General features: G+C 43.1%; 1 protein-coding gene across 1 annotated transcript in view; it reads right to left on the reverse strand.

The window, feature by feature from the left end:
• Positions 1 to 23,028, reverse strand: part of HDAC9 (histone deacetylase 9) — a 659,352-nt gene that overhangs the window by 265,091 nt on the left and 371,233 nt on the right. The window contains exons 6-9 of the mRNA XM_045006744.1: positions 21,766 to 22,007; positions 20,332 to 20,482; positions 18,361 to 18,487; positions 15,501 to 15,622 (exon numbers count right to left, since the gene is read on the reverse strand). Coding sequence (XP_044862679.1) covers positions 15,501 to 15,622; positions 18,361 to 18,487; positions 20,332 to 20,482; positions 21,766 to 22,007 — 642 coding nt within the window. The remainder of the gene's footprint in view (positions 1 to 15,500; positions 15,623 to 18,360; positions 18,488 to 20,331; positions 20,483 to 21,765; positions 22,008 to 23,028) is intronic.

Consider the following 23,028-nt stretch of genomic DNA (forward strand, 5'->3'; position numbering starts at 1 on the left):
TTTGGGTTTGCTGGAGTCTTAGGCATTTGCATACCTAGCTCCAGGTTATTAAATGCCCTTGCCAAAGCTGAGGTGTCTCTTTCTTCCTTCTCCATACCACTCATAATTTGGATATATTTCAGCTCATGGCTTATGTACATTATGTAATTTATGCAACGGAGCTATTTGTTCCCATTGCTTTCACATAAGTTGGTATGTAACCACTCCATGTACTGGCCTCCAATAAAAGTCAATTTCAATAAGAACTATGTGCATGAAGTGTTTCCCTGATCAGACCCATAATTTTGGTGTTAGCCTACAGAAAAGTTTGTTATATTACGTTATGGTGTGATTCTATGACTTAATGGCTTATCCTGAATTTTCCCGTGGCATCACAGGGAAAGCCAGATTATTTATAATTTATTTATAGCCTTTCTGCTATAAGAAACAGAGGAATAATAGGTAAATAAAAAAACAGTCTTGGAATATGAGGGAGGAGGGGAGTCATTAAAACTTCATAGTGAACTTCCCCACTCCCTTACCCCTCAAATTTAGAAATTTAGACCCCACTTTAACATTATGGGAGGAAAAAGGTGCAGCAAGTCAGGCCTGGTCTACACTAGGCATTTAAATCGGTTTTAGGAGCGTAAAACCGATTTAACGCCACAACCGTCCACACTAGGAGGCACCTTATATCGATTTTAATGGCTCTTTAAATCGGTTTCTGTACTCCTGCCCGACGAGAGGAGTAGCGCTAATATCGGTATTAACATATCGGAATAGGGTTAGTGTGGCCGCAATCGACGGTATTGGCCTCCGGGAGCTATCCCACAGTGCACCACTGACCGCTCTGGACAGCATTCTCAACTCGGATGCACTGGCCAGGTAGACAGGAAAAGCCCCGCGAACTTTTGAAATTCATTTCCTGCTTCGACAGCGTGGAGAGCTCATCATCACAGGTGACCACGCACAGCTCATCAGCACAGTTAACAATGCAGTCTCCTGAGAATCGAAAAAGAGCCCCAGCATGGACCGCTCGGGAGGTACTGGATCTGATCGCTATATGGGGAGAGGATTCAGTGCTAACAGAACTGCGTTCCAAAAGACGAAATGAAAAAGTATTTGAAAGAATTTCTAAGGCTATGACGGCTAAAGGCCACAGCAGGGACTCCGTGCAGTGCAGAGTGAAAGTTAAGGAGCTCAGACAAGCCTACCAGAAAACCAAAGAAGCAAACGGAAGGTCCGGGGCAGGTCGAAAAACATGCCGCTTCTATGCTGAGCTGCATGCAATTTTAGGGGGCTGCGCCACAAGTACCCCACCCCTGACCGTGGATTCCGAGGTGGGGGTTGTAATCTCTGCCATGTCTGAGGATTATGCAGACGGGGAAGATGAAGAGGAAGAAGAAGAGGAAGACCTCGCAGAGAGCACACAGCACTCCGTGACCCCCAGCAGCCAGGAGCTTTTTATCACCCTGACGGAATTACCCTGCTCCCAGCCCTCACAAGCAACTATTCCAGAGAATGACGCCCTGGAAGGGAGCTCTGGTGAGTGTACCTTTGCAAATAGCAAACAGTGTTTTTTAAGCAAGCCTTTTTTAATGATTGATTTGCCCTGAGGACTTGGGATGCATTCGCAGACAGTATAGTTACTTAGAAAAGTTTGTTAACATGTCCGGGGATTGAGAGGAAATCCTCCAGGGACATCTCGATGAAGCGCTCCTGTAGGTACTCCAGAAGCCTTTGCAGAAGGTTTCTGGGCAAGGCATCCTTGTTCCGCCCACCATGGTAGGACACTTTACCATGCCATGCATGTAGCAAGTAATCAGGTATCATTGTGTGGCAAAGCATAGCAGCGTATGGTCCCGGTGACTGCTGGCATTCAAGAAGCATCCGCTCTTTATCTTGTTCTGTTATCCTCAGCAAAGTGATATCGTTCAGGATAACCTGGTTAAAAATCAGGAATTTAAGTAAGGGGGGTGGCCATTTTTCTACTGGGTTCGTGGAATGCAGCAGCTTAAAAAAAACACTTTCCTGCACGTAGCGAAGCGGGGGGAGGGGAGGAGTGAAATGCCGATGATCTTTTCTGTGTGGTCACCGGCGAGGCGATCTTCCCCAAGCTACCGGACAAGCAGTGGGTGGGGGGGAGGGGGAAGGTTGTTGATTAGCAGGGAGCTAGCGTGGTATTAGCCATGCGTTGGGGGGGGGAGGGGTAAATCACTGAGACAGTGGCTTACCATGGCCGCATGCAAGCTGAATCCTGATGCCTGGACCTGTGTCTGAGATCTGTAACCCCAGAGATGCAAGCAGTCACTATTAAGATGAAAAATGCGACCTTGTAGGGAAATCACATGTGCTATGTAACGTGAATAGTGCTTTTCACTGTGAAAGAGTATAACCATTGTTCTGTAAAATGTATCTTTCTAAATATTTATCTCCCTCATGCAGCTGCAAATTTTTCAAGCGTCCCTCCTCCATCCCAAAGGCTAGCACAGATAAGGCGGAGGAAAAAGAAGACGCGAGATGAGATGTTCTCGGATATTATGGAAGTTACACGCAATGAAAGAGCTCATCTGAATGAGTGGAAGGACGTGGTTTCAAATTACAGGAAAGAGGCCAGTGAACGTGAGGACAGGAGGGATGAACGTGAGGACAGGAGGGACAACCGAGATGAGAAGTGGCGGCAGGAAGACCGGCAGGAAAATCAGCGGTGGCGGCAGGAAGATCAGCGGTGGCGGGATGCAACTCTGGGGCTGCTGCGTGATCAAACTGACATGCTCCGGCGTCTTGTGGAGCTTCAGGAACGGCAGCAGGATCACAGAGTGCCGCTGCAGCCCCTGTATAACCACCCTCCCCCCTCACCATGTTCCTTAGCCTCCTCACCCAGACGTGTAAGAACGCGTGGGGGGAGGCTCCGTGCACCCGCCCACTCCACCCCCGTGGACAGCCCAACCAGAAGGATGCCGTTACTCTGAATTTTTTTTTAATGGCCTTCTCCATCCCTCCTTTCCTCCTCCCAAAGCACACCCTTACTTCTCTCCCTCTTTTTATAATGAATCAATAAAGAATTCATGCTTTTTAAATGAGAGTGACTTTATTTGCATAAGTAAGCTGTACTCGAAGGGGGAGGGGGAGTTGCTTACAGGGACTGAGTCAATCAAGGGGGTTGGGTGTTCATCAACAAACACAGCAGTCACACTGTACCCTGGCCATTGATTAAGCTCGTTTTCAAAGCTTCTCTGATGCGCACCGCTTCCTGGTGTGCTCTTCTAATCTCCCTGGTGTCTGGCTGCGCGTAATCAGCGGCCAGGTGATTTGCCTCAGCCTCCCACCCCGCCATAAAGGTCTCCCCCTTACTCTCACAGAGATTGTGGAGAATACAGCAAGCAGCAATAACATAGGGGACATTGGTTTGGCTGAGGTCTGAGCGAGTCAGTAATGTGCGCCAGCGCGCCTTTAAACGGCCAAATGCACATTCCACCACCATTCTGCACTTGCTCAGCCTGTAATTGAACAGATCCTGACCACTGTCCAGGCTGCCTGTGTATGGCTTCATGAGCCATGGCATCAAGGGGTAGGCTGGGTCCCCCAGGATAACGACAGGCATTTCAACATCCCCAACTGTTATTTTCTGGTCTGGGAAGTAAGTCCCTTGCTGCAGCCGTTTAAACAGAGTAGTGCTTCTGAATACGCGAGCGTCATGAACCCTCCCTGGCCATCCCGCGTGGATGTTTGTGAAACGTCCCTTGTGATCCACCAGTGCTTGCAGCACCATTGAAAAGTACCCCTTCCGGTTTACGTACTGGGTGCCCTGGTGCTGCGGTGCCAAGATAGGGATATGGGTTCCATCTATCGCCCCCCCACAGTTAGGGAATCCCATTGCAGCAAAGCCATCCACTATGGCCTGCACGTTTCCCAGAGTCACAACCTTTCGTAGCAGCAGCTTAGTGATTGCTTTGGCTACTTGCATCACAGCAGCCCCCACAGTAGATTTTCCAACTCCAAATTGATTCCCGACTGACCGGTAGCTGTCTGGCGTTGCAAGCTTCCACAGGGCTATCGCCACTCGCTTCTCTACTGTGAGGGCTGCTCTCATCTTGGTATTATGGCGTTTCAGGGCAGGGGCAAGCAAGTCACAAAGTTCCATGAAAGTGCCCTTACGCATGCGAAAGTTTCGCAGCCACTGGGAATCGTCCCACACCTGCAACACAATGTGGTCCCACCAGTCAGTGCTTGTTTCCCGGGCCCAAAATCGGCGTTCAATGGATAGAATCTGCCCCATTACCATCAGGATCTCCAAAGCGCCGGGGCCCGCGGTTTGAGATAATTCTGTGTCCACGTCCTCATCACTGTCATCGCCGCGCTGCCGTATCCGCCTCTTACTCGCCTCGGTTCGAAGGTCCTGGTTCAGCATATACTGCACGAGAGTGCGCGAGGTGTTTAAAACATCCACGATTGCGGTATGGAGCTGAGCAGGGTCCATGCTTGCTGTGCTATGGCGTCTGCACGGTTCACCAAGCAAAAAAGGCGCGAAACGGTTGTCTGCCGCTGTCAGGGAGGGAGGGAGGGGTGAGGCTGTACCCAGAACCACCCGCGAAAATGATTTTTGCCCCATCAGGCACTGGGATCTCAACCCGGAAATGCCAAGGGGCGGGGGAGGCTGCGGGAACTATGGGATAGCTAGGGAATAGCTACCCACAGTGCAACGCTCCAGAAATCGACGCTAGCCTCGGACCGTGGACGCACACCACCGATTTAATGTGTTTAGTGTGGCCGCGCTCCACCCGATTTTATAAATTCTGTTTTACAAAACCGGTTTATGCAAATTCGGAATAGTCCCGTAGTGTAGACGTACCCTCAGTTACCTCTCAGTACACCTGTGTGAGGGACAGCCCTCATTTGGTTAGTTAGGGGTCGGCTCAGGCTCATGGCTGGCAGTACTTGGTTTAGAGGAGATATCCCTGCATTGAATTAGCATCATCCCCACTTCCACCCCAGTATACCCAACAGTGCTAGCTGGGAAACTACACAAAGCTACCCTTTCTGTGGGTGTAACTAGCTAGTCCCACTCCCCATTGCACTCTCTCCTAACATCCATAGAGTCATTATACTTTACACAAGAAAAATGACTCTCTCCATTGCAGAAGTGCCAGAGCTAATCCCGTTACCCCGGCACTCCAAGCTTTTGCAGGGCCACAATTTGACCCTTTGATGCTTGATCTGTAGACTGCAGAATATTCATGCTCACGTCCTCTAGTCCCCACACAAGAAGGAGTTATTTAATATGATGATTAAATCCCAGGGATTTTAATCTCGGAAAAAATCCAACAGTGATAACTCATCTGATGGCCGGCAACAACTACAACACTGTATTTCACTAGCCTGCAGAAGCCCAGGATTAAACATCACCACCTTCTCCCCGAATTTAAAAGGACATTAATTTCCTCAGTAGATGAAAGCTCGGGAGGTCTACACTATCTAGGCATACTGCTTAGAGTTGTGCAAAGGTAAAGCGGGATGTCAGCATGTAGAGACTTTGCTATAACAGTACCTGATGCCAAGAAAACTAAACACAAAAAGCAATATGTCTTGATTTCAGCATGGATAACTCTGGGGCAAATTCAGCTCTGGTATAAGAACGTGCAACTCCATTGAAGTCAGTGGAGGCTGAATTTGGCCCTGAATATTTGTTAAACACATGTTTTAATAGCTCCTATGATTCTGTAGGTATGAAGGCTGATTTTGTAAAAGGAACTCTCATGTTAATCAAGGTGGGGGGGGGAGAAAACCACCTGTTTAAACTCTTAATTAGGCATAGATACTGCACATCCACAATGAACTTAATTAAAACAAGTTTACTTTCAGATATGCTCTTTTTGTTCTGGGATATAATTCCAGTCCCCTAAAACTTAATTAGCTAAATATACAATGTAACCTTCCATCTGGTAGAGTAATTTAACTGGAATAATTGTACACCACCATAACTCAACGAGACACTGAGGAAAAGCATTGAAATGCTATTTCCTTTCCTTTGGAAGAGAATTATGTACAATTTCAGCATGCTTTGCATTTCTAACAGTTAAATCCAACAGGGAGGTATCACTCTCATTTATATTACTTTCCCATGAGAAAATCAACAGCAAAGTATAAAGCTTGTGCCGTTATTCATGAACAACTCTGTAATACTTATTTGGCTTTAGCTAGAACATGTTATTTGGCAGCTAAAACCTTTAATTAGAGTTGTGGGTTTGAACAGATTTTTATTGAAACTATGTTTTGTAGGAGCTTAGAGAAGTATAATCTTTACTAACCAACATATTCTATTTTGGATGGGCTGATGTCATGTGACTTCCAGTATTCACCTCTCTCTCTTTTGTCACCTTTCTATATGCTTTGATTTGTTTTCCCCAGTTTTCAACTTTTCCCTGCCACTGGTACAGTAGTGGTGAAATCCCGGCTCCATTGAAATCAAGTGGATCTTTGCCATTGACTTTAATCTTGTCAGTATTTCACCCTCATATTTTGACTCTCTGGGAACTCTCTTATTTGTAGGGGAGAGATTTTCAAAAGCCCCCAAAAGATTTAGGAGCTCAAGTTTCACTCACCTTCCATGGGATTTGTGCTCTTACATCCCTAAGGCGCATTGGAAAATCTTCACCTATATGTATGTATTATGTGATCTATTCTACACCCATACTCAAGCCAGGTTCCCCTTGGCTTCAAAGGGATCTTTGCCTGAGTAGAGCAAAGGGGCCCAGTGTCTTCTGCAAAGCATGTTCATTTTTGGAAAGCTTTCTGTGTAACAAAATCAGCATGTATCATATTAAACACTGCACAAATGTAAAATACATAGGGTGCAGTTTTGACTATTTGTTTTCTACTTAGGAAACAAATTAGAGTGAGCTCAGAGAAGAGTATGACAACAGGGCTGGGAGGACTGATGTAAGAAGAAATGATTCTAAATATATTGCCATCTATACATATGGGTCTTTAGAGATGTGGTAACACAGTTTTCTTTGCAGAGGAACTTACAAATTTAAGGACCTGATCTTGCTGACGCTTATAGCTGTGCTAATTTTATTCATGAGAAGTCCAGTTGGCATCAGTGGCTATGTGATTAAAGGTAAGCATAAGTGTTGATCCTGTATCAGAGCTTAAATTAGATATCACTCAAAATACATTGTTAGCTGAGAATACAAGTTTCTCATGTGTATTTCCTATCAACTCAATCACTTAAAATCACTGAAGTAATATCCAAGCCAGCCTCTATTCATAAGACTTACCATCCAATCATCATAAAACTCTGCAGCACTCACAACCCAGAAAATGAAGGAGACAAAGGGAGCATTAAGAAGACAGTAAGGGACTAACTTTGCATAGCTTGGCTAAATGATGACTAATTGGGGACACAGTAATCATCTATCCACTAAGGAGGCAGAGGAATTATTTAGTGTAATACAAGGTGCTGTAACTACAACTAATGGGACTAAACTAAGAAAAGAAGATTTGCATTTAAAATGTACTGGCCAGAGGTGGGGGGGGCATCCTGAAAGTGAGCTAGAATAGTCATTTAAAGGGAACCCTTTTGTTTGACACACTGAAAAGTAGAGTGTACGAATAAAATACATTACAAAGAATGTCCCGCAGACAGAGGGATGAACTAAGGGTTTCATCCTGCTGGACTTGAAGTATGGATCAAATCCTAATAGGGCAGGTCCTTTCTGTGATGCTGTCTTTAGGTTTATTTTATCATATTGCTATTTTTGCGTTAGATTATTTTGCAGTGATTTACTTTTTACTCGGCCTAAACTGCAGCAACACAACATTTACAACTCTAACTCAGGTAGCTACAGAACATTAATAGTACCAAGTAGATTGCAACAGTATTATATTTCTTCAGAGCTATTGGGCTCCAGTACAAATTGATTGCAACTTTCCTCTAGCCTGTTCATTATATAAATCCGGAAGAAGCTGTTAACATCAGTTTGCTTCAGATTCATTCTTTAATCAAAAGTGAAAGTCTCCTCTGTTTCTCAAACCTATTATTACTAATTATGCCCTCCAAACTTATCAATAGAAACTTTAACAAGGCTAAAAATTCCACCTAGTAATTAGCTGTTACAGGAGAAGAAGAGTCTTGAAGCAAATGGCCTGGGAATCAGGAGATTTGACTTTTATTACCAGCTCTGCCAAAGATTTCCTGTGTCTCCCTGGGCAAATCAGTTAGGGAAAAATTCTCAAGAGTGTCTACTAAATTTGGCAACCAGTTTCAGGGAGCCCTGGATTCTCAGCACCTCAATGTCAGATCACAAATAAGGAGAAGTATGTTTTCTTTGCTGTATTTTCACTGTTTTAAAAACAAATATGCCCTTGCCATTTAATAATGGTATACACTGTCCTAACCTCTAAAAGTGTATGTATATGCCCAAAGAACCTGAAAATAACTCCCTTCTGGAAATCTGGTAATTGAAGATTTGGGCACTTTCTAGACTTTTTAAATGAAAGATCTGCAATTAGGAGACCCAGAAGAAACCTACAAATACAGTCTTTTCATATACTATTACTTCACAGGGGGGTGTTTTCCTAGAAAATGTAGACAGAGGCAGAATGAGGTGGGGGTGGGAGTCAGGAAGGAGAGGGAGAGAAAGACTTTCTCATACAAAAAGTTTTTCTTCTCAATTGCAGTCACTCCTATAGATTAATGAATCCCTAAGCATAGAAGAAACCACAGTAAGGAACAAGTTTAATTACTTTCTTAAAAAATACATTTGCTGAGTTCTGATACAAGAATCTTCTACCTCACCACAATAAAGCCAGGTTACCTGCTAAGACTGTGTTGTTAGTATGCTGCCTAATCAGGCTAGTCCAGTGTGGTCCCACTGTTATTGTGTTTGGAGCTTCACTGTACACAGCACACCTCTCCTCTCCTTTACCACAAATGAACTCTTTGCTTACTCTAAGGGTACGTCTACACTACGGGACTATTCCGAATTTGCATAAACCGGTTTTGTAAAACAGATTTTATAAAATCGAGTGCGCGCGGCCACACTAAACACATTAAATCGGTGGTGTGCGTCCATGGTCCGAGGCTAGCGTCGATTTCTGGAGCGTTGCACTGTGGGTAGCTATTCCCTAGCTATCCCATAGTTCCCGCAGCCTCCCCCGCCCCTTGGAACTTCCGGGTTGAGATCCCAGTGCCTGATGGGGCAAAAATCATTGTCGCGGGTGGTTCTGGGTAAATGTCGTCAGTCACTCCTTCGTCTGGGAAAGCAACGGCAGACAAGCATTTCGCGCCTTTTTCCCCTGGATTGCCCTGGCAGATGCCATAGCATGGCAATCATGGAGTTTTTTTGCCGTTTGTGACTCTCACCGTATGTGTACTAGATGCCGCTCACAGAGGCGATTCAGCAGCGCTACACAGAAGCATGCTTTTGCTTTTGCATGACAGCAGAGATGGTTACTAGCCATATTGCACCATCCAAACCCTTCCATAAATTGGAACTGAGGATGATCATGGCTACCAGTCCTTTTGTACCATTTGCTGCTAGTGCCCCTGGTCAATCAGCCAGGGGCGCAAAAGCCAAGAGTGGTTACTAGCCATATTGTACCTTCCATCGTTTTGTACCATTGGCTGCTGTCATAAGTGCCCCTGGCCGATCAGCCAGGGGCGCAAAAGCAAAAATTGGGAATGACTCCCTGAGTCAATCCCTCCTTTTTGGTATAAAAAAATAGAATCAGTGCTGCCTAATATAGGCAAGTGTGCTAGAGAACCACCTGCTCTGTGTCAGAGCCCGCAGAAATTATTATCTGTATGCTATTCACAGGGGGTGCTCCTGTAACAACCCCACCTGTTGATTCCGTTCTTCCCCCAGCCTTTCTTGGCTACCGTAGCATTGTCCCCCCACTTGTGTGATGAATTAATAAAGAATGCAGGAATAAGACACACTGACTTGTTAGTGAGAAATGAGTGGAAGGCAGCCTCCAGCTGCTATGATAGTCCAGACAGGACATTAAGCAGTGTGTAGGAGAGAAGCCCAGCATCCCACTGCTAGTCCAGGGGCAACTGAATCTTTTCTTTACACATGAAGGGTGGGGGCTGATGGAGCTCAGCCCCCTGTTGCTATGATGAGGATGGTTACCAGCCATATTGCACCATCCATCCACCAGAAAAAATTAGGGCCAATAGGCTGATGACGAGGACGGTTACCAGTCCTTTTGTACCATCAGCTGAGGCTGATGATGAGGATGGATTTCCATCTTTTTGCACGATCAGCTTATGCTGATGATGAGGATGGATTTCCATCGTATTGTACCATCAGCCGCCCATGACGGGGGGGAGCAAGGATGTTGGTGTTGAGTGCTGCACTATCGCGTCTATCTGCAGCATTCAGTAAAGATAGGGTGACATGTAAGAGTCAGAGGATTGTTTTACCTTTCGCTTCTGGGGGTGGGTGGGGGGTGGGTGAGTAGATTGCCAAGCTATGCCCTGACCCGCAGACACTGTGTTTGACCCTAGAAGCATTTGGAGCTCAGCCAAGAATGCAAATAATTTTAGGAGGCTGCAGGAACTGTGGGATAGCTTCAGTCCTCCAGTCCATGCGCATCCATTTGATTCTTTGGCTTTCCGTTACGCTTGTCACGCTGCAGTGCGCTGAGTCCCTGCTCTGGCGTCTGTCTGGAGATTTTTAAAAAAGGATTCTGAATTTCATCTTCTGTAACGGAGCGCTGATAGAACGGATAGAACGGATTTGCCTGCCCTTACAGCGATCACATCCGCATGGTCCATGCGGGAGCTCTTTTTTTTATTTTGATTTCGGACTGCATCGCCACCCGTGCTGATCGGAGCTCCACGCTGGGCAAACAGGAAATATTCAAAAGTTCGCGGGGCTTTTCCTGTTTACCTGACCACTGCATCCGAGTTCAGATTGCGGTCCAGAGCGGTCACTGGTGCACTGTGGGATAGCTCCCGGAGGCCAATACCGTCGATCAGCGTCCACACTAACCCTAATCCGATATGTTAATACCGATACTAGCGTTACTCCTCTCGTTAGGGAGGAGTACAGAAACCGGTTTAAAGAGCCATTAAAATCGATATAAGGTGCCTCCTAGTGTGGACGGTTTTGGCGTTAAATCGGTTTTATGCTCCTAAAACCGATTTAAACGCCTAGTGTAGACCAGGCCTAAGTTTTTATTTTCCAGTGTGAAATAATACAACAGCATCAAAACAGCACCTTGTGCTATTACTAACTAAATATAGTATCAGAGGGGTAGCCGTGTTAGTCTGGATCTGTAAAAGCAGCAAAGAATCCTGTGGCACCTTACAGACTAACAGACGTTTTGGAGCATGAGCTTTCGTGGTTGAATGCATCCGACAAAGTGGGTATTCACCCACAAAAGCTCATGCTCCAAAACGTCTGTTAGTCTATAAGGTGCCACAGGATTCTTTGCTGCTTTAACTAAATATACTGTTCTGAGTTTCATTTGTACACACTTCCAATATTTGGCTAGTAAGCCGCAAACGTTCTTAGATAGTACTAAACCACAGATGAAAGTTTGCAGTTAAGTCCACTAACAAAGTAAGGCACTAAAGACACAGAATCTAGACAGCTCCTTACAGAAATAGAAGTGTTGATCAGCAGCACTGGTTTTCAATGTCTGCTTCAGGTATTTGTGCTGTTGTGCAGTAGTTTTCAACCTTCTTTCATTTGCAGACCCCTAAAAAATATTGAATGGAGGTGTGGACCCCTTTGGAAACCTTAGACATATGGTAGTCTACAGATGCCCAGGGGCCTGTGGACCACAGGTTGAAAACCATTGTTCTGTGGTAACAACAACCTTTCATGGACCCCTTAGACATAGTTTGCGGACCCCCAGGGGTATGTGGACCACAGGTTGAAAACCACTGCAGTACAGCTATTAACTTGCAATTTATGCTCAGTGTGAGGAAAATAACCTCCAAAACGTTAGTCGTTAGCCCTAGCTAGTACTCAGGTGAAATACAGACTATCTATAACTCTAGCAAAATGAAAACATTACCCTCAGTAACAATTTCAAGGATAGCACCATAACTAACAGTTTATAAGAGCAACACACAATTTAAATATGAAATTAACATGCAGAGAGGATAAGAAGCTGCTATTAGAATGTTGCAATATAAAAGGTATTCAAAAGTCTAGTTTTTTGATTGCCAGATTAGGACTCCAACCCATGGTGATGTCCTCTGGAATTTCTTTCAACGAACGCCAAGAAATAATGCAAAATGAAGGCAGAGGCTCCATCTATAAGCAATGTTTTAAAAAGGCACATGGCTTTAGTTAAAACAGAGGGCTAATCTTCATTTGGAATTTACTGGCTTTTGCTGGTTTGCATCAATACTAGAGCATAGAAAGTGAAATGTTACAGTTCCAAGAAAATGCAAACATTCTGGCTTTATGCCACAACATTTTTGTATTGTTTCAACAAGGTGAAAAGTAAGTTTTGTTTTGTTAGAGAACAATTCTTCCCCCATGAAACTCATCCAGTTTGTTACATATTCATTTTCAAGGAGCCTAGTCTAAAGATAACGTCTTCCCAGTTAGACATACAGAGAATTATGGAGTTCAGCACCAAATGGCTCTCATCTAGACAACAAATGTGAATGCTGCTGTGCAAGGAGCTGCAATCCTTGGCCTAAAGCCCCAAAACTAGTGTCAAAGCCCTGTGCACTAGAACTGCACCACGTTTACTACACACAGGTCCCTCTACACCTTCTGGGGGATGAACAATACATGGGCTCACAGTCACTGCAGTGGTGTAATTACTCTGGAATCTAATGATAAGCACGTAAATATCAAGACTCCTAACTAATTAGCTACAATATCCAGTTATTCTGGATTTTTGTGTCTTGTAGGCAGAATTTGAGTAGGGTCATTCTCCCTTTTACAGTCTGACCTTTGAATACAATTGAACATATTTAGTAGCAAGACCTCATTTCCCTAGGATGACAATGGTGGGATAGGGAAGGGAAGGTTGGGGAAACAGTCTGCTGAAATAAAAAGAAGGAAAACCTCATGACTTACGTATGTTTTTTTCCTAATACTGTGTTTCTTGTTCACAGTTTAGCTGTTGGGATAGCATTATTCAGCTTTGCTTCTCATTCCTATATGCTGAATCTAAACTAACTAAATATAATCAAAAGTATCCTTTGAGGGCACCATGTAAATGTAGAGAAGAGAAAGACACCTCTTGACTTTATGTTAAGAACATCAATAAGAACTTGGGAAACAAATCAGAACTATTATTAAAAACTAACCCTTAATTTGGGTTTTAGGTATCCCTTTCTTAATGTTCAACAGAACGTAAAGGTTCATTTTCATAGCAATTGCTGACTGCATGCAGGTTCAGAATCACAGAATTTTGCTAGAAGCCAGTGGCAATAAGCATTCATAGCCCCAGGAAAAGGGAAAAAAAGGTTCACCCTGGTGGCAAAGGTCAGATTTCTGCAGGCAGAGAGCCTGTCTATATATATGAATGTTCCTGGGACATCTTTGTCTGATATGGTCCCATGAGGATGACACAGGCTCCACAATGTCCCCTCTGCCTAAGGGATGGCCCTATAGCCACCCAGATCAGTTTGGGGTCATTTGACTTGCGTTGTTCCAGTTCCTGTTGATTTTACTCTGAACCCGGGGAACAATCATTGGAACCTTTGTGGAGCTGTTGCTGAAGGCTTAAATTAAGACTCTTCTGCTACTGGGAGTGATTTAATAGGCAAACAAGATATTTGTAAGAGTTGCTATATTAACAGATATATAGAGCTATCAAATACAGTTCTTTCCCTAAGAAATGACATACTGAACGTATCATCTCTGTTTACATAGTAGAATATTTAAGTAAAAGTATCAAATAACACTGAAGTGACAAAAAAACTGCTACGCTAATGAATATATCATATCATTATTTGTCTATTTAGGTTGTGTGTATTTTTTTAAAGAGTCATATACTTATGAGTTCTATTTGTAACTGATGCACTGCATGCCCAAATATTTGGAATAATGTATGGAAAACATCTGCATTTAATTATATTATAGTCCTCTTATACAGACAATGGGAATTGAATTAAGGAATATTTTGAAACCCCCACAGAGATATAAAAGTATTAACAGCTGCACAAGAACTTTACTGTTACAGTGTTTGAAAATGTTTTGTTTTACAGATCAACAGTCTGACACATCATAAATATCAATCATACTATTTAAAATATGTAAAAACTGAAGGAAAATTAAAACCTGCATTTTCAAAATGCAGGAAAATTCACGGCATTTTAGAAGGTGCAGACTGTATTATTTTGTTTTCCAAACAAATGTAAACATATAGCCTGTTGGCATGGAAAATACATCTTGTACAAGGCCGTTAAGCAAAAAACTGCATAAGGGCTTATTATGACAGAATAGCCTGAGCAAGCTTTTTATAGGATCCTTATATTGCCACCATGGTGTACCAAAAGCAGACTGAATAATTCAGACAGAATAAATTAGCAGTTTGTTTTTCATTCTTTACAAAAACAAGCACTAAACTATTCTTGTGAAAACATTAGGGGATATAACATGAGCTGAGTGTCTGTCCTGAAGAATTAGATGTAGATTGGATTTTCTTTCTGGATGCTTACTGGTTTCAAATGCCACTTCTCTTCTATGTCAGTACCAGTTCTGCAGTTAGTTTTCAATCTCCCAGTGATTGAAGCACATTCAAAGGCAGTTAGCACAGCAGGGGGGTAGACTTTCTCTCAGAATGTAACTATATCACTCAACAGCAGCCACATGCAACAAGGGATCTAATGTTTTCTTCTCTCTTCTCCCTCACCCCCTTAGTGTCTCCCGGCATTCTTGGATGCCAGTCACCACACCAACAACCTGAGGAAAGGGGCACCAAGTCTCCACCACCAGCCCCTTAACACGCTCTATGGTGTAGTAGACAAAGTCAAGTCTACAGTTCACGTATTGTCAGGAAAAGAGGTTCAGCTAAAGCTTGTTTTCTAAGTGAACACTTTCTTCTAAAGCATTTCACATTGAAGGATTTTAAAATAGATATATTTAACCTTGGCAACCAGCCAAAGAAAATGGTCTGATATAATAATTATCTACCTCCTCCCAAAAGAAAAAGAACTCTGAAGACCTTAATGTAAATGCAGTATATACCGTATGTGAGAAGGAGAGAGAGAGCCATGATTGTCAAATTAAACCCAGAATTAATATTAGATTTATTAATAATACTGCACCAGTTCCCCATATATTGTGAAATATTAACAAGTACATATATCAGGACTGTACTAGCTGCAAACATTGGGAAATACTGGTTCTTGACACCACAGGTTCAATCTAAATTGGAAAACTATACAGTTAGCACCTTTGAACCTTTCCAATGAATCATGCGGCTGAATAGGCTTTGCAGGTTATGATATATACCTTGCTAAGTGACAGCCTGATTAACAACCAAGTGAGGCGGAATTGTGGGGTAGGGGATTAGAACAAACTTCTCTGACTCACCAGTTTTTCGAAGTGGAAAATCATCCTTGGCATCCTGTGCTCCTGGTAAAGTGTATTTGTATGACGGAGAGGCCCCACTCAGGGGTGGAGAGCTTTGATCCAGTGAGGTATGGTGGGCAGCCCTGAAGCAGACACAGAGAGGTCACGACTTAGCAGTAAGTGAGGTGACCAGCAGTAACCGTCTACACATGTTGTCCACATGTCTCAGCTGTGTTTATGTGCTTACTCCTCCAAGTGTGCACAAACCACAGGCTCATGTAACCAATTTCACTTTTACAGTAAGTTATGGAACTGCTCAGGATTCCCAAGAATGCCATTTTTGCACTTATCATAAAAGTCACAAAGGATAAGAGTCATGTTGGCCCACAGACAGGATCTGTACCAGATTGGGGAATTGAACATTTTAGGTTGTTGGTTTTTTTTAAGATGTACCAGCTGAAGCAAAGCCATTTGATTCCTGTTTATTAAATAAAAATATAAATTAAAAGTGGCCTTTACTATGGAGTTGTCATTTTTTGTAGGGCAATTACCCAATATTTTGAAGAGGAGGTGTTACTCCCCTGGAAAAATATAGATGAGTTTGCCAGGAGTTGTAAGTGAGAAAGCAAAACCTTGTCTTTAGTTTGGGCAGCAAATGAAACTTCATAACTGCAATACTTTGCAGCACGTAAAGTTAGTTTCAGCAGTGAAGTCCCATATTGGAGAGCTCTTTCTGACACATGGGCAATGCAAGAAAAATTGTGGGCAGCTCTTTCCAACCATAAATACCCAAGGGAATTGCATCATCTGGCTCAAGGACAACTTAATTTACAGAGCTTTTTTCTTGTGGGGCCCTTCTTGGAACCTCATATCTACCCATTTTACTCCTGACCTCTTTTACAGGCCTGTTGCAGCAACTCTCTCTGAAGTAGCAGGGCCCATCAATGACATTACATGCTTTTAGAGAGACAAGGTGGGTGAGGTAATATCCTTTGTTGGACCAACTACTGTTGGTGAGAGAGACAATCTTTTGAGCTTACAGAAAGCTCTTCAGGTGACCCAAAGAAGAGCTCTGTGTAAGCTATGTGGAAGCTTGAAAGCTTGTCTCTCTCACCAACAGAAGTTAGTCCAATAAAAAAAATATTACCTCACCCACCTTGTCTCTCTAATATCCTGGGACTGACACAGCTACAACAACACTGCATATTACATGCCTTTGTCAAAGGGAATTGCTAATGTGAAAAATGAAGTGCTTCCTTCCCTTGGGAAGTTGAGAATTCTATCCCTACAGCTTTCCTAGTTCCTGCTTATCTGAAGACCTTAACTTCAGATTTCCCTCTTGGCTGCTGGGCCAGAAATTTTATGTCGTTAGTAGAATAGTGCACATTATATAGCACAAGTACAGTACTGCCATTGGAAACAATGTAATTACACATTAAAACATGTTACCAGGATTCTCAAACTGTACAATACAGTGAAAACCCCAGAGGGAAACCTTTAATAACTGTTTAAAAAGAACAAACACCAGATCAAAATGTTTAATCAAGGGACATCTAGGTGTCTTGGTAGATTGCACAACAGACTATCTTGGTAGGAATCTTGAGTTTGCTCCTCAGGTCTCTAAGGAGGTGACACCAGCATGCTGCATATATTTCTCTCTATCCAGGCAGACTCAGGAATGGTGTTGAAGTCTTTGGAAACATGTCCATTATCCTGTTTGCAGGGTTGTTTTATATTGATACAACTGCTATGATAAGGATGGCAGAAAAGACTGGACTGAAATAGTGAAAAAAAGTGGACCAGAAGAATGAGTGTAAATCCTTAGCCATTGCATTGCACTATCTCAGTAACCCGAGAACCTCATCCTCATGGTTTCTCTCCGGGATCAGTGTGTATTCTTGGATACCTAGGGCCAACGACCTCAAAAAGAATGGTGAAAAAAGCTAAGAGATCTCTTACCACTTCTCAATATGCTAGAGAGTTATTTCTAAAATCCCACACATTGGACCGGAGAGCAGCATTCCACAGTATCTGTTAACTTCATCTACAATATCATGGCTTTGCATTATACCTGAGGCTAAAAGGAGGCTGTTTCATTGTCTGAGTCTTAATCTGAGTGACTCAAGCACAAAGCCATTCCCAATGGAAAAATAGGTCAGATTGCCAAGATCTCTTGAGATTTTATATAAATGATATAGCAGCAGAGGTTACAACTTCAGAAAAATTGAAAAGAAATCTCCACGTCTCCTAGATCCTCAAATTACATCAGCTCCCCTTTCTGGAAATGGGATGGCTCACCTGGAGTCTATCAATCTGTTATGCATGTTCTCCATGAGCAGGTGAACCACAAGGCCACAGCAAACTTCCATAACCAGGTCTAAAGCCAGACAAAAATTGCCTAGCATCATTATAAACACTAAACTTGGCCCAGGTTCACAAGCTTTTTAGCCAGCCTGAGTCAGCTTTTGAGTGAACCTGGGAAAATTATGGGTGTGGGTGGAAAACGGATGCATTCACATATTCTGTCTCCAAATGTGACAGTTTTGGCTGAGCTCTGCTTTGAGTTTGATAGGGGATGGTTTGAATGTGAAATTCAAAGTGAAGCACTTGGGACCTGAAATAGGAACAAAAATACAAACTCCTGTGAAATGAAACCACTTTGTTTTGAAAAGCTCTAAGTACATCACTTGGAGTACAGACTCTCAATACTACTATGTTCAGTGAGAAGTGTTTTTCTTTTGTTTCTTTATTAATGTTCTTGGGTGAATTTTTACTTTGGCCTGGAGACAGGTTCTCAATATTCCTGTTGGGGAGGAATCCGGGTGCCCACCCTTAGCAAGTATATCGGTGAGGCATGCAAACAGCTTAACACAGAACATACGTGTACCAGAGCTTGGGATGGCGGCTCGTGGAATGATTCTTCCCATTAGTTGGAGAGTCTTTTGTTGCTGATTTACTCAACAGGAACTCTTGTAGTTTCTGCTTCACTTCTGTGCTTGCCACTGCCCCTAAAACACAAAGATTGAAAGCTCTTCCCATTCTCTAGAATACTGGGGAAAAAAAATAAAAAAGAGCCAATAGCTTGTGGAAAGTGATGGAAACAGAAGGAATCCTGGTGGAAATCACAGTCAAAATGAGAGAGAGTCTAAATTAAATGTTCACTCTGCAGGAGACTTCTCTTTCAGGGCCTGAGCCAAAAGCCCATTGAAGTTAATGGGAGCATTTAAGTTGACTTCAGTGGGCTTTGAATCAGACCCTTTCTCCTGTGAATCCTTTCCAGGTGCAGAACCAGCTCTTAAATATCCCGAAATCATTAGGAAACAGAAATGCTGACAGAAATAAAATTATTGTCTGAGTCCCTTTGAGTTTGAGTTACCCACAAATAATGTCTTCAGTGAACTAAAGCAATGCCAATAGCACCTCAAACCCTCCTCTGCCTACTGCACTGCCTCCTAACAGAATGCTGTATGAAGCCCCAGAGCTAAGTCTTTGTTTTCAAGGCACTTACTGACCTGGGCTTGCGATGCTAAAAGATCACCTAATGATCCAAGATAAGGTTTGTGGTTGACAATTTTGCTCTTGAAAACAATGAAACTTTCCACAGCAAGAGTGAAGCTCATTTGTGCTGGAGACAGAGCTTCTTGGGGGCCACTTGGGACAGCAGAACAAACTGCCACAGGATATGGGAACTACCTTAAACCTCGCCCACCACCTTCCATTTCAAGTGCAAGCCACACTTTTTCAACCTGGTCTTTGCTAATAAAAACATAACATGTCATATAGTTATAAAAAATCCACATGCAATGTTTCCTGTGGGGTGGAAAAAGGAAAGAACTACCCATTGCTCAATGCACCACTGAAAGCCACTCTGAAACCACAGTGATGGGTGCAAAATAAGAACCTGAACAGAACAGAGGAAATCTTTCGAAAACAATTTCAGAATCAAATTTTGCCTTCAAACACTTGTATGCAGTTTCCACTAATGTGATGGGAGTTCCACTGAGTCTTTACTTTTTAAAACCTAAAACATATTATAGATTCCTCTGCTAAATGGGTACTATTTTCCTTATAAATAAAAAGGCTGAGGAATGTAAATCCTGCAGGCACCGTATGCAGATCTCTTCTGGTTTGCTCTTTGTGCTCCTTCAGCTGCACCAGTAGTAATACCTCCTTGTGGCAATTCCATTTGGAATCACTTCACATTTTTTGATACCTTGGAACAACCTGGATTTAAACTGACCTTACTGCGGGAATTATTTGTATCTGTCTCCCTCTAGTGAGCATCACATTCCAGCAATGTTCTTTCATTTGCATTAAAGCCATACTGGAGCTGGAAACGGAACTCATGGGCACATCTCAGGAAGCTGTGTCAGCAACACTGACATGCCCGTCTGAAAAGAACTAGTGATGTAACTAGAGCAGATGTGCTCACTTGAGATACTCTTAAATGCTATTTTAAGTTTTCCATCTTGAAACAATGTTCAAATGAATTTCTTTGCTAGCAAGCAGCCTGCTGTTTGGTAGTGCGCTCTGCACTAGGTAATAAAAAAATTATCTGAGAGAGAAGATCTCAGACAAAGCTTTGTGCTTTCAAACTACGTAGCATTTTATTTTTACAAAGGCAAGGTAAGTATCTGAGAGGAAGATTACGAGCATGGTGCAACCCCCCACAGCTGCATAGCTAACTGTGTGGCTGAGTTTGCAGGGACACCACTTACTCCTGTGGCTGAATATATAACGTTGAACAGGACCACACTTATTAGCTTGGCTCCTGGCCGTTACCCATTGCAGGGGGTGGGAGGGGAAGGATATATCATCTTTTTATCTTGAGTTCTGGTACAGTGGCTCTTACTTTCTCGGCCTCTTTCTTTGCCTCTGAGGGGAGGAAGTTGCTGTTCCCTGCGATGTCTCTCTAGCTCCTGCTCTTGCCTCTGCTGCTCCAGTTTCTGCTCCTTTTCAAGGAGTTCTTGCTGTTGTTTAATGGCGAGGAGTTCCTGTTGTAACTTGCAAAGAATAAAAGACATGAGGAAATGCAGTCTGCACCGCTGTCCGGGTCAGCGTTGGCCAAAATAACTCACTTCAATAGCTGAGATAAGAGCTTTCATCTGTGCTCATATTACTCCGTAACCCACTTTTCTATTCTCTCAAGTGGAATCCTGTGTTATTAGCTGCCATTAAACTCAGCTCTAATATCATACAGTAGCTGGCTGCATTTGGTTTTGCTGCTGCTGTTTCTTTTTTTTTTTTTTTTTGGTCAAACATGGGTATATAACCTGCACATTATTCTCACTCTCTGCCAATGCAGTAACAGACTCTAGACGCTATTCTCAACTGGATTTGTCAGTTAATTGCATCATAGAAAGGCTCACCACGTTAGCAGAGCAGCAGTCTAAAATATTTCAGAAAGAAAAAGAAAAAAACCCCAAGACCATAAACTCTCAGTCAAAAAATCTACTTCAGTGTTTCTTCCATGACAGGTTTAATCCCATAAATCAGTTTCTTTCATATTTTGTGAGCAGGGGTGGCTCCAGGCCCCAGCACGCCAAGCGCGTGCTTGTGGCGGCAAGCCGCGGGGGGGGGGGGCGCTCTGCTGGTCGCCGTGAGGGCGGCAGGCAGGTTGCCTTTGGCGGCTTGCCTGTGGAGGGTCTGCTGGTCCCACGGCTTCGGAGGACCTCCCACAAGCAAGCCGCCAAAGGCCGCCTGCCTGCCGTGCTTGGGGCGGCAAAATGCCTAGAGCCGCCCCTGTCTGTGAGGAAGCCTGGAGAAGGGCAAAGTGCCAAATTTGCAGCACCTGCCCCCATTTTTGCAAATATCAGAAGGCAGGCAGCCTGTTTGTGTGATTTGCAGACACACACTCAAGCAGCTGTAAAACAAAAAAAAAAACCCAGTCACATTTACTAGGCAGATCAAAATCGCTCCTCCAAGAAAGGCATCCATATTATAGGCCTGACTGAAAATTTGGTTAAAAATGTGGACTTTGATTGACTGAGAAGGTCTCATTGGAATGAGACAGAGTATTCTAATTCAGAGTGCCTTGGTTTGCTGCCTGTATAGTACAACACTGCAATAGCCTCTACCAATTATGCTTCTTTTAATAGCCAAATATTATCACCATCCAATCCAGTGTGGGTTTCCATCACTTCTCTATGGACAACAATAATCACTCAAACTACATCTTTAAATCACACAAAGACTTCCAGGAGAGGAGCACACCCCTTCCAGTATTCAGCTGAGAACATTCAGCTTACTGTGAAGGGGCCCCATGATAAATGAAAGATTTTGCTACCTTTATGTGCTCCTGGAGCTGGGCCTGGTGCTGTCGGGTCAAGTTTTCATGCTGTTTCTGAAACTCCGCAATCAGAAGTTGTTTCTGAATTTGCTGCTGCTGCTGGATCAGAAGTAGCTCCTGCTGGAGCTGCTTTTCGCGCATAATTGGGTCCACAATGGGCACCATCATCCTGAGATCTGTTCGCAAGTCCAGTGGTGTGATGGGCTCCAATGCCACAGGAACCTCTGACTTTACATCCACTATAAAACAACAACAAAAGGAAAATATATAAATGAATGCAGACAAAAATGAATTTATGCTGCATACTGGGGAGAAATAATTTAATTTCACCCCAAATTCCTTCAATGTATCGAGTTAGCAAAATGTCTGTCATAGTAAGCCATATGCAAAATCTAGTCATTTCCACTAGCAATCTAACACATTCACACACCATCCTATTACTTTCCTCCCATTTTTTAAAGAAATGTCCTCCTGTGGAATAATGAGAACCCAGCTCCTACAAAACATTGTGCAACATATCAGAACTTGCCAATTTGCTGACTTAGCATTATTTAGTTTACTTGGTGAGACATTGTGTAACAATACACATTGAGTATACTTGTGGTGTCTGGCATAAGATGGAGGCCCTGGAGTTGTGAGTGTTCTTTTTCTCAATGGAGAAAGCTTACATTCAGACTGACTGACTATGATTTTACACCTGTACAGATATTCTGCATTATGAAGTGAGAGCCATAAATGTGCTAAGCACAGAGGAAGACACACAGGATTATATGGGACAATAATGTGGAAAATACATTTTTAAAGTTTTAATGTGGTTGTTTTAAATAATGAACACTCACATGCTTATAGTAGATAGAATGTGGCACATACTATATTACTCATTATGGAATGAAAACATCTTGCTAAAAAGCTGTTTTAATTCATCCTTGGTAATGGAATAAATAGCTAACACAACACAGAACCAGGTAATGAAGAATCTCTTGATCTTTCATTCCCTGAATTAAATCCAAGGATATATACAAACTTAATGATTTTCACTATGCTACACAGCAGGGCCGTTTGGGTTTTCATACCAACTGTGGGGCACAGAACACAGATCTATCTGTTCCAAATAGGCAGAAGCACCTACCACTTGTGCTAAAAGAGAATCTCCATTGGTAGTTAGCAGTATAGGGTCTGAGCAGTTCTCACTGAGCAGAGTCTGGGCAGTGTTTTGATTCACTAAAGGGGAATTATAAACAAACACACTAGTTCACTATT

The sequence above is a fragment of the Mauremys mutica genome, chromosome 2 (assembly GCF_020497125.1).
Source record: "Mauremys mutica isolate MM-2020 ecotype Southern chromosome 2, ASM2049712v1, whole genome shotgun sequence".
NCBI lineage: Eukaryota > Metazoa > Chordata > Testudines > Geoemydidae > Mauremys > Mauremys mutica.